General features: G+C 39.9%; 1 protein-coding gene across 3 annotated transcripts in view; it reads left to right on the forward strand.

The window, feature by feature from the left end:
* The window catches only part of LOC145354789 (sodium bicarbonate cotransporter 3-like), a 174,517-nt gene that overhangs the window by 59,710 nt on the left and 102,766 nt on the right, over positions 1–12,041 (forward strand). For all 3 annotated transcript variants that reach the window (XM_080206274.1, XM_080206292.1, XM_080206283.1), the window contains exon 3: positions 7,697–7,846. In XM_080206274.1, coding sequence (XP_080062400.1) covers positions 7,697–7,846 — 150 coding nt within the window. The remainder of the gene's footprint in view (positions 1–7,696; positions 7,847–12,041) is intronic.

Here is a 12,041-nt window from a genome sequence, read left to right on the forward strand (position 1 = left end):
GAAAAGCTAGGATTGTTCTTGGAGAAATAAGGTTTATGCAAGATTTAGTAGGTGTTCAAAATTATGAAGTTTTTGAGTACACATGGAAAAATTATTTCTAATATACATGAGATGGAGATGCTGGTGTTGGACTGGGGTGGGCACCGTAAGAAGTCTCTCAACACCATGTTAAAGTCCAACAAGCTTATTTGGAATCACGAGCTGTCAGAGTGCTGCTTCACTCACCGGATGTGGAGCAGCGCTCCAAAAGCTTGTGATTCCAAATAAACCTGTTGAACTTTGGGCTTTAACCTGGTGTTGTGAGACTTCTTACTTCTAATAGTACAAGTAACCAATTGACCCAGTTTTAAGATGTTTCCTAAAATAACCAGAGATGAAATAATGAATTTTGTTTTATACAACAAGTTATGATCTGAAATGCATTGTGTGACCTGGGATGGTAGAAGCAGATTCATTAATTACTTTCAAAAGGAGTTTGGATCTTTACTTGAAAATTTTGCACCACCATGGGGAAAGAACAAGGGGTGTGAGGACTAGAGTTTTGGCATTAATACAATGGGCTGAATACATTCTGCAATATATTTTTTGTAATTCAGATTCTTGTTTGGAGTTCATGTGGATGAATTTACTCCAGAAACCCCAACGTGCAACTACTAATATACATCGGTGTGTCATTAACTTAAGTTGTAACTTATGTGTAAATGGGCTTGGTCTCACACGTTGTTATTTTAAAAAGAAACTGCATTCGGCCTCTCCAGGAAACATAGCATTTACAGTCTAAATATCTTGTCCCTAGGTAATAGTTTTGTTTTACTTGGAGGAAAAAACTGTTTCTGAATTATATTCCAGAAATATCAGCATATGACTGGGGAATCTATTCCGTTATTATTAATGTAAGATGGCCCTCGTAACACTGTAAAGAATTCTTCCTATGGCATGCTTAATCCTTCTATTTTTGTGGATTTATATTTCTGCCAGTTTCAGCAATGTAAATGTGGGAAAAACAAACATGTATGTCACCCTTTGTTGACCTCAATGATTGAAGTGCCAAATGTGAAAGTGTATTTGTATCAGTACGTGCAGTGTGTTGAGTAGGAAGATTGCAGTTTGTTTTCTTAGTCTTCATGTTCCTTTGGTTCTCACAGTTTTTGGTTAGTTTAGAATCGGCACACCACAAAGCTGCTCTTTTCAGGATTAGTCGCTTCCTTTGCAAGCTGCTGTTGTGCTCCAAAGTTCACTGGCTCATTTTTTTTTCTAAAGTGCATCACAAACATGCCCAACTTCTTTTAAAAATACTTATTCCTGCAACTCTAACTTTTTTCGGTGAGGGATAATGGAGGGTCCATGGTCGTCTTCTTTAGTTCTTCAGTTATTTGTATTTGCATTGCTGAACTGGGCAGAATCAGTAAGTGCCTCGTATGCCTTTGGATAATGCTTCGCAGTATTATGAGAACTATATCAAAGATTCCAGTGAAACCCTGGTTTTGAACTGTGACTTTGAATGTTTTTAAATTTTCTATTTATACGATTTTTTGTACATTGCCGTACCATTTGAATTTAATGTCCTTTGAAATCTAGCATGTTAGTTATGTAAATAGTGTCATAAGCCAAATTTTTCTGACTGCTGTTTTAGAAGCTGAATTGTGATTTGTAAATAATATCAAGATATTTTGGGGTAGAAATTGCATAATGCCAATCTGCTGGCATAAAGAGGGTATAAGGAATAATTCGTGTGGATTCAGAACTAATAGGAAGGAAAGGAGGAAATAAGTTGTATTGACATTGGTTTTTGAGACGACATCAGGTCAGAATTTGGATCAAAAGACTTGATTTGTTTGGCCCTTGCTGTACAAATAATTTCTGATATTTTCTGTTTAGTAACAAGCATTACCTTGATTTCTGTCAATTGCTGCTGAATAATAAATGAGCATCCCCATGAACAGCAAAGTCCTCCATCAACCAGAGTTTCAGCCAATACAAAAACAAAATGCTGGAAAATCTCAGCAGATCTGACAGCATCCATCTGTGGAGAGAAAATAGAGCCAGCATTTCAAGTCTGGATGACCCTTCACCAGAGATCAATTGGGGCTGTGACAAAGGGTGATCTAGGTTTGAAATGTTGGCTGTATTCTCTCTCCATAGATGCTGTCAGACCTGCTGAGATTTGCCTACATTTTCTGTTTTTGTTGTGCACCAATACAAATGGCAGAGTGAAAGGATTAGTTTATAGGATTTTTACAGTACGTATAAAACAAAATGGAGGACTGTGGTTAGTTGTTCCTTGGCTGGTCTTGAAATGGTGATTCCACATTACAGTTTTCATTTGTCGTCCTGGGTGCAGTTGCGTAGTGAAGATTTCCATGCTTTATTTCAAAAGGTCTCAATTCACAGTAGATCAATCTCAGAATAGTTACTTATCAAAAACGGGGCACAATACTTCTCGGAGAGAGAGAGAGGCAGAGACACAACTTCAAAAGTTGTGCTCAGTACATAATGTTGTTCTTTCTCTCCTGCTTGGTGAGCAGTCCTTAAACGTACCTGCTTTGTATACATGTTTGCTGCAGTTATTATTTCAGAACAGATAATTGCATTTTGATGTCTTATTTCAGAACCTATTTGAAAAGTTTAAGGATAGTGTGATGCCAACAGGGGATGGGTCTTTCATATTCTGTAATGGCTGTGTTTTTTTTTAAGTTCGACTTGGAATGTGAGATTATGTGCATTGTGACAGTTTGGATGGTTTCACAATGTTTTGTTTAAATCCAGCCAGAAAAAGGAAAATTAGAAACTGTACCTTTTTTAAAAGCTGATCCTCACAACAACATGCCCTTCAAGATCTTTATCATTTCTTTAGATAGCAGGAGCAACAGACTAATTAGAAAGCCTGGATTATGAGGATACTACAGGAAATTTAGATCCCTTATGGACAACAGTTGTAGATTGTCAGCGTCCAGGACATCGTTTGTCAGTTAGTTAATCATTATATATGGGCTTTGCATCTTGTACAACTTCTGATGGACCTCATGAAGTTGCCATTTGTTCGATGATACTCTGCATTGTGATGAAGCTATCTCTGATATTGGCGAAAAAATGGCACTAGAATCTGTGGCAATCAATCACATATTTTCAGTATTGTTCCAATACCTATTGATGCTCGTCAAGTCTTTTCGTGGCAGGACCCTGAAAAGTAACAAATGCTCAGCAGTTAGTGTCTTGCCATCCTCTTAAACCTTTGACCTAATATGTTATTCCTTATTTCCAATGCTTCAACCCCTAACTTCCTTGTGAGTTGATTCTAGACTATCTACTACATCACCCCAAGTTGACATAGCTGGATGAGTAATTCCCACTGCCAGTTATTGAAGATTATTTTGTTAATTCTTTTCACTTACTTTTCCCTCTCTGTAGATAAACAGTTAATTAGGTTCAAGCAGTCCATTCTTTTTCCTTCATGTTTGGCTCACGAAATGTTTAAGTGTATGATTTCCAAAACAAAGTATTTCTGATTTTTGACTATTGGCATTTGGCAGCAAGTAGCATTAGGCAATTGGCCCTCGAACATATCCATCTGTTACCGCATTAAGTGGGGTGAGTTCCCAGGATTTCCTTCACTTTCTCCTCCTGTCCTATCTCCTGTAGTCCTGCTGTTCTTAGGAATTGTGTGTAACTGTTGCCCTCGTGATAGAGGCTTATTATTCTTAGTTTTTGCTGGGAATTAGATAATAATTTGAGAATTCTCAATTTCTCCCCATGGAATTCCCAAAGAAAGTAAGTGAGGTTTTTTTAAACATACTTGCATTTCAGGATGGTTTAACCATATGTAGGTGGCGATACAGACCACCCAGTGCATGGACTATGCTTTTGATTAATGAATGCGTGAAGGTATAGACATAGAAAATGCTGGAAAAACTCGACCCGCTGTGTTTTTCCAACATTTTCTGTTATTTCAGATTTCCAGCAACCACATTCACCTTGTTTTTAATTTAGTACAGAAGTATAAGTTCACGTAGTGAAAAGTACAAAATATGCACTAAGGGTAGCTTACAGCCATTGTACTTGCCTTCGCTTGTGGAGCCCTCAAACCTTGCCCTACATTTAGGAGTTCCTGAGTATCAGGGAATTGTCAGTCTGAGTGCTTGTGTTACTTCCTTCCACTTAGCTCTGAATGGTCTTTTGATAGATTCCCTTGTCACCACTTCCACTGTCTAGCCCCTTCCACTCATGACTATTTTTAGCCGGAAACATATTGGCACTGCACAAAAATTTTGGGTGCTCTAGCAGGTACTTTTTGTTCCATGTCTTGTAATTGTTGTACCCTTGCACATTTTAAGAGTAGTTCAGCTTTAAGAGCAGCACTTCCTTGTTTACCAGAGATTCTTCTTTTTGGGCCCGATTTTACCATTTACATGCATTTACTTTGACTTAATGGGTTGCATGCCCAACTTTACCAGCACTTCCTCCTTTGTCACCTCATTCGCCCATCCTGAATCAGCATGAAACAGACATGCTCCGTTTAAATCTGATTTGGGCATTCCAGTTAGTGAAGAAGTAAGTGCTTAGTGTCTGACGGCTCTGTCTGAGATGGGGGGAGTCTGCTGCCATTCTGCCTGGAAGGAGGGGTAGTGGTGTCAGTAATGTTGTGTGAGTGGGGTAATGTCTGTATGGGCCGGGGGAAAATTATCTGGCCCAGAGAGCCGCATTCTATCTTTCTTTTCTGTGCATGTGCATTTGGAGGCATCAATCAGAGCTACAGGGTTTGGGTGCGTTAAGCACCACCACCACCACCCAGAGGCTTGTGCACTGTGATTTGGAATTGTTGATATTTTTGCAGGCAGGGGGTGCCTCTGAACGGGTCTAAAAACCAGACCTGAAACACTCCTAGTTTCAAGTCCGCCTAGCATATAGAATCAAAGTGATAAAATTTGTCTTTTCACTTTGATAATTTTTTTTAACTTTGCAATCAGTGACATCTGTTTTGCTGTACTCTTTGGACCATATTATGGGGGCTTGGAATTTTGGTATCAAGTTATCTTTTGGTGTACAATGGTCTGTATCTTGGTTAACATAGAACATTACAGCGCAGAACAGGCCCTTCGGCCCACGATGTTGCGCCGACCAGTTAAAAAACAATGACCCACTAACCTAAACCAGTCCCTTTTCGTCCATAAACCTATCCACGGATCTCTTAAACGCCCCCAAACTAGGCGCATTTACAACTGCAGCAGGCAGGGCATTCCAATCCCTCACCACCCTCTGGGTAAAGAACCTACCCCTGACATCCGTCCTATAACTACCCCCCCTTAATTTAAAGCCATGCCCCCTCGTGCTAGCTTTCTCCATCCGAGGAAAAAGGCTATCACTGTCCACCCTATCTAAACCTCTAATCATCTTATATGTTTCAATAAGATCCCCTCTTAGCCACCTTCTTTCCAGCGAAAACAACCCCAAATCCCTCAGTCTCTCCTCATAGGACCTCCCTTCCATACCAGGCAACATCCTGGTAAACCTCCTCTGCACCCTCTCCAAAGCCTCCACATCCTTCCTGTAATGTGGGGACCAGAACTGCACACAGTACTCCAAGTGCGGCCGCACCAGAGTTGTGTACAGTTGCAACATGACGCTGCGACTCCTAAATTCAATCCCCCTACCAGTAAACGCCAAGACACCGTATGCCTTCTTAACAACCCTATCTACTTGATTCTCAACTTTCAGGGATCTATGTACACATACACCTAGATCCCTCTGTTCATCCACACTATTCAAAGTCCTCCCGTTAGCCCTATACTCAACACATCTGTTATTCCTACCAAAGTGAATTACCTCACACTTCTCCGCATTAAACTCCATCCGCCACCTCTCGGCCCAGCTCTGCAACCTGTCCAAGTCTTCCTGCAAACTATGACACCCTTCCTCACAATCTACCACACCTCTGACTTTGGTGTCATCAGCAAATTTACTAATCCACCCAACTATACCCTCATCCAGATCATTAATAAAAATTACAAACAGCAGTGGCCCCAAAACAGATCCCTGAGGCACACCACTCGTAACCGAACTCCATGATAAATATTTACCATCAACCACCACCCTCTGTCTCCTATCTGCTAGCCAATTCCTGATCCAATTTCCTAGATTACCCTCAATCCCATACATCTGCATTTTCTGCAGAAGCCTACCATGGTGAACCTTATCAAACGCCTTACTAAAATCCATATATACCACGTCAACTGCCTTACCCCCATCTACCTCTTTGGTCACTTTTTCAAAAAACTCAATAAGGTTAGTAAGGCACGACCTACCCGCTACAAAACCATGCTGACTATCTCCAATCAATTCATTACTCTCCAAATAACTATAAATCCTATCCCTAATAATTTTTTCTAAAACCTTGCCCACAACAGAAGTGAGACTCACCGGTCTATAATTCCCGGGGAAGTCTCTGTTCCCCTTCTTAAACAATGGGACAACATTTGCTAACCTCCAATCTTCCGGTACTATACCAGAGGCCAACGACGACCTGAAGATCAGAGCCAGAGGCTCTGCAATCACTTCTCTTGCCTCCCAGAGAATCCTAGGGTAAATCCCATCCGGACCAGGGGACTTATCTATTTTCAAACCCTCAAGAATATCCAGCACATCCTCCTTATCAACTGTAATACTGTCTATTCTACTCCCCTGCAACCCAGTGTCCTCCTCAGCTATATTCTTGTCCCCCTGCGTGAACACCGAAGAGAAATATTGGTTCAATGCCTCTCCAATCTCTTCCGGTTCCACACATAACTTCCCTCTGCTGTCTATAACTGGCCCTAATCTCGCCCTAACCAACCTTCTGTTCTTGACATACCTATAGAACGCCTTAGGATTCTCCTTAATCCTATCAGCCAAAGTCTTCTCATGTCCTCTTTTAGCCCTTCTTAACTCACTCTTCAACTCCCTCCTAGCCAATCTAAAGTTTTCTAGTGCACTACCCGAGCCCTCAAGTCTCATCCGAACATAAGCCTCCTTTTTCTTTTTAACCAATGAATCAACTTTTTTAGTGCACCACGGTTCCCTAGCCCTACCAATTCCTCCTTGTCTGACAGGGACATACCTATCACGGACTCGCAGTAGCTGCTCCTTGAAAAAACTCCACATTTCGGACGTTCCCAGTCCCTGTAATCTCCTAGTCCAACCTATGCTTCCTAATTCTCTCCTAATGGCCTCGTAATTACCCTTCCCCCAGCTAAAACTACTGGCCCGAGGTTCATGCCTATCCCAGAATTTTTAATGAATTTTTAATAAAATTTAAAAAGCACTCCCTTACCCATTGGGCAAAAATAATGACGGTACTGTAAAATAGTTGTCAAAGCACCAGTAAAGATTACATAGTGCACCTTAAGTAATTCTCTGCCATAAGTAGCCTTGATATTATGGTCTACAATGAATGAGCATCCTATTATAAAACTATGAGCCACTTCATGGAAGATTGAGTTATTATATATCTCCTGAACTCAGGCAGTTCAAGGTTAGTTTTATTGCAGATGTTTGCCCACATGGAGTCCTCTTAGAAGTACATGTTCTTCTGACACTTCTGGTTTTAGGGAAAATAATATATTGTTGTTCTCTCACTTTGTAAATTCCCATTTTTTCAAAATCGCTATTGGATTCTGTAGGTTTCATGAGAAGTTTTGTGACTATATTTGTTTTTGCTTTCCAGGTCATAGGGCTGTATACATTGGGGTTCATGTTCCTCTTGGTAGACAAAGTCGAAGGCGTCATAGGCATCGTGGCCATAAACATCATCATAGGAAAAAGGGAAAAGAAAAGGACTCTGATAAAGACGATGGAAGAGAGTCTCCCTCATATGGTAAGAATTGATTGTAGTTCTATAGCCCTGGGTCAAAATCCTGGAACTCCCTTCCTAACCACATTGTTGGTGTTCCTACCTGACATGGACTTCAAGTTCAAGAAGGAGGTTGGCTATCACCACCCAAGGGCAATTAGGGATGGGCAATAAATTCTGGCCTGCCCAGTGATGCCCATATCCCGTGAATGGCTATTTGGGGGGAAAAAATGCCAAATTAATACCATTAAAGGAGACTAAAATGTGTTTGACTTCTTGCATTCATTTCCTTCCTGTTACTTGTCTTGAAATCTCCTTTCTTCTATTCATTTTTCCTTTTATCCAAACTCTGTCTGATTTATTTCCCCCACGTCCCCCAGATTGCATTTGTGGAGCCCCCGACATACCCCTCTTTTGTGTTGTGCTCAAAGAACTCTTCTGTTTGTACTCATGGGCTTCCTCCCTGGATTTTTCTTTCTTTCCTTACATTTGTGACTTTCTTCCACACCGTCATTTCTTGATACTTGCAGTGCACCCTCTACCTGCCATGGTCTCTTTATTTTTGTGCTTGTGGATTTCTCCACTTTTAGAACATAGAACATAGAACATTACAGCGCAGAACAGGCCCTTCGGCCCACGATGTTGCGCCGACCAGTTAAAAAACAATGACCCTCTAACCTAAACCAAACCCTTACCATCCATAAACCTATCCACGGACCTCTTAAACGCCCCCAAACTAGGCGCATTTACAACTGCAGCAGGCAGGGCATTCCAATCCCTCACCACCCTCTGGGTAAAGAACCTACCCCTGACATCTGTCCTATAACTACCACCCCTTAATTTAAAGCTAAACTACCACCCCTTAATTTAAAGCTATTTTTGCTGCTTAATTTGAAGCTTACTTTTGCTGCTTCCTAATCTTTTTCACACTCTCTCACCTTTTTTTCCCTTTTCATTTCTTTTATTATATTTTTCTTAATTGTATTTATTAATTGTCCCTTTCAGCTGTCTTGGGAGCTGAAAAGTGCCACCTAGTGAGCCATTGGTCTGTAAAAGCCAAATTTATTAAATCATAAATCGCCAGGGGTCATTGTAATACTTCTGTGTTCCTTTGCTGAAAGAAAGCCATCAGACAGGGAATGGAAATCAAAAATTGAAAAGTTTGTGCATTAGTAGAAGATAGGGTCAGACTAGCTGCAATGTCTTGCATGATGGAATAACTTATTCATGTTTGGAACTAACCTTTAAACGAATAACAACCATTTGAGGTTATAAGAGCATTGGCACTTGTAGAAATGTATCAAAACATGAATTAGTGTTGGTACCTTCTGAAGAAGCTGGGCAAGGAAGACTTTTTTTTTTCCCCCCTGACTTCAGCTCTATTGTTGGTGTTGAATGCAGTTGAATTCTATTTCAAATCCATGTCAGAAAAGTGACATGTCAATCTTCAAACGCTTTCTGACGTTTTATAGATTGACTTCAAGACATGCAAGTCACAGGTAAAGTAACTAGTTAGCAAACTAGAAAGAGATTTACTTACAAAATTGAAGTGGAACAGGAAGCATTAAATTTCAGATGTCGATAGAAAATCAATAATTATGCTTCAAGGATTGTATTATTAGCATTGTTTTATTATAACCTAACTTTTATTCTCATTCATGTACAAAAATGAAAAATTAACCTGTTTCAGCTACGACTCCTGTTGTCTGTAGACTTGCGATGCCTTGTTATGATGTTTCTATGCCGTTCCAGTCTCTGTCTCGTTGTGCTCATCTTCCGTAAAAGAAGTTATTATCTAAAAAAATTATTTCTTCCGTATGTGTGTGTTTATTTTTTTCAGGGACAATAATTTTCTGTTGAACCAGAATTGGTTGGCTAGTTTGGTAATGTAAAGGTGAGGTATACACTGAGCCGTGAGGCTGTGAAGTTTAATAGAATACAATTCTGCTGTTGATGGGCAGCAGTAGCTCCTCCATGTCCAGTTTTGAGCCCCTAGATCAGTTGTGAATCTATCCTGTTCAGCATGGTGGCAGTGCCATGCCGTATACTGGAGGGTGTCTTCAGAATGAAACTGGTCCTTTATGTAGACATAGACTGTGTAGTGGTCATTGTTAATAAATATTCACAAATGGACCCTTTTGCATTTGTAGATTGGTGAAAATTAGCCTAAATTATTTTCCCCCTCCTGTTGATGTTCTCATCTGCCAATCTGGCCAGTATGTCCTTCAGTCAAAACTGTTCTACCAAACCATGCTTGGTAATGATCATTTGAAGTCTTGGAGAACATTTTCACTGTTGTTGCCCTCAGTTCTTCCTCCAAGTGAAAGAACTGATTCAACTTTGAAGTACTGATTCACTGACTGAGTGAGGATAATAGATTCTTATCAACAGGAGGCTTTCTTGCCTAATATCATGAGATTTTTGGAATTTAGAGTTAATGCTGAGGATTCGCAGGTCCTATTCTCAACTGACTGTATATCACTGTGCCACCAGGTCTTGTGGTCTATCCTGTCTTTGGGTCATGATGTACCTAGGGGGTGGGGTCTGGGATATTGATGAAATATATGATTCTGTCAGACTGTTGCTTGATTCTTCTGTGACAAACTCCTAATTGTGGCACAAATTCCCAGATGTTAGTGCAGGGTCAGATAGGCTGCACGTGGCTTAGACCTGTTCAAATCTGGTGCATTGGTTGAAATACAAGGTAGTATGTTTTTGTTTAAATAACTGTTGTTTTGGGCCAGTTCAGAGGACTGAGCCTGGAGTCACTTTGTAGATCAGACCAGATAGAAATGGCAAGTTTCCATTGGAAAAGATACAAACTAAAGTAGGTAGACTTTTACAACAATCAAGTTTCGTAGACCCATTACTGACTGATATTAACTCTTTATTCTGTATTTTATTTAGTTAACCAAGTTGAAATTTTTGCGCTTCCATGGTTGGATTTCAACTTGCGTTGTTATCATTAATCCAGCTCATGTTTGGTGCAGTGGAATGGTTGTTATGTAACTGGGCTAGTAATTCAGATTTTGGTGTACTATATGACTTTATCTTCCATAAGGCCATTTCAGAACTTTTCAACTTGGTGACTGATGTTTCAATTGGAACCATCTCCTTCATGTTATTTCTGAGTGGGACAAAGATTTCATTTATATTTAGCTTCGAGTTCCAGATGAAGCTTGCCTTAAACTCCCAAGCATTATCTTGATAACATACCTGTTATTGTCTGCTTCATCCCATGTGCTGACCAGGGAAAAAGTTGCAAAATGTAATCTTTCAGCTCCAAATGTGCCCATTGTGGTGATTGTACTCAGTTGAGGGATCAACCCTAAAAAATTTTTAGTCGAAAAGGAATATTAATTTACTATTTTCCTGTTGTATGTTCAATGACAAGAACTAAGAATGCTGGGAAACTCAGCAGGTCCAGCAGCACCTGTTAGGAGAGAAATTGAACTGTATGTTCACTCTACAGGGTGTAGATGTTATTTGTCAGAGTCAATAAGCCTAGAATAACTTTCACCAAGTTTGTTGACCCCCACCTTTATTCATCATGATGTTTCTTAGTAACTGATGAGGATCACATTTCTGATGTTTGATAATTCACCTTCAAAATCTAGAGTAGGCTAAATACAGGACAGGATCTATGTTTCCATCTGTGCATGGCTAGATGCCAGTAATATTACCTTATTTTAGAATAGATCTGTTGATACTGTCCATAGAATAAACTTCCTAGCTGATGCATTGTACAAATGTTACTTCCTTTTGAGTGCAATTTTAATTTTGATTTAAATTTTTCCTGCTTTGACTTTTTTAATGAAGGTTTTTTAAATGAAAAATCTTACGTTTGTGTTTTAGAGTAAAAACTTCTTATGTCTCAATTCTATTGAGATTGCTAATTCATTTTAGGTATCAGTCTTTGTCCATGTATAATTGCATCATATGTGGCTGCTGTTGGAGGAAAAGAGCTTGGGAGGAAGTTTAATCTACAGGTATTCAACATTAAGAACAGTTTTGGTAAACTGTTGCCAATAAAATGACTCCCTTGGCTTCATTCATGTATGTTTGCTTTATTTAATAATAGAAACTAATATCAGGAGTAGACCGTAAGGGTGAGCTGTGAGGAGGATGCAAAGATGCTTCAGCATGATTGGGACTGGCTGAGTGTGTGAGCATATGCATGGCAGATGCAGTATCATGTGGATAAATGCAAGTTTTTTCC

Source organism: Carcharhinus amblyrhynchos, chromosome 2 (assembly GCF_965287045.1).
Source record: "Carcharhinus amblyrhynchos chromosome 2, sCarAmb.v2.hapA, whole genome shotgun sequence".
Taxonomy (NCBI): Eukaryota; Metazoa; Chordata; class Chondrichthyes; order Carcharhiniformes; family Carcharhinidae; genus Carcharhinus; species Carcharhinus amblyrhynchos.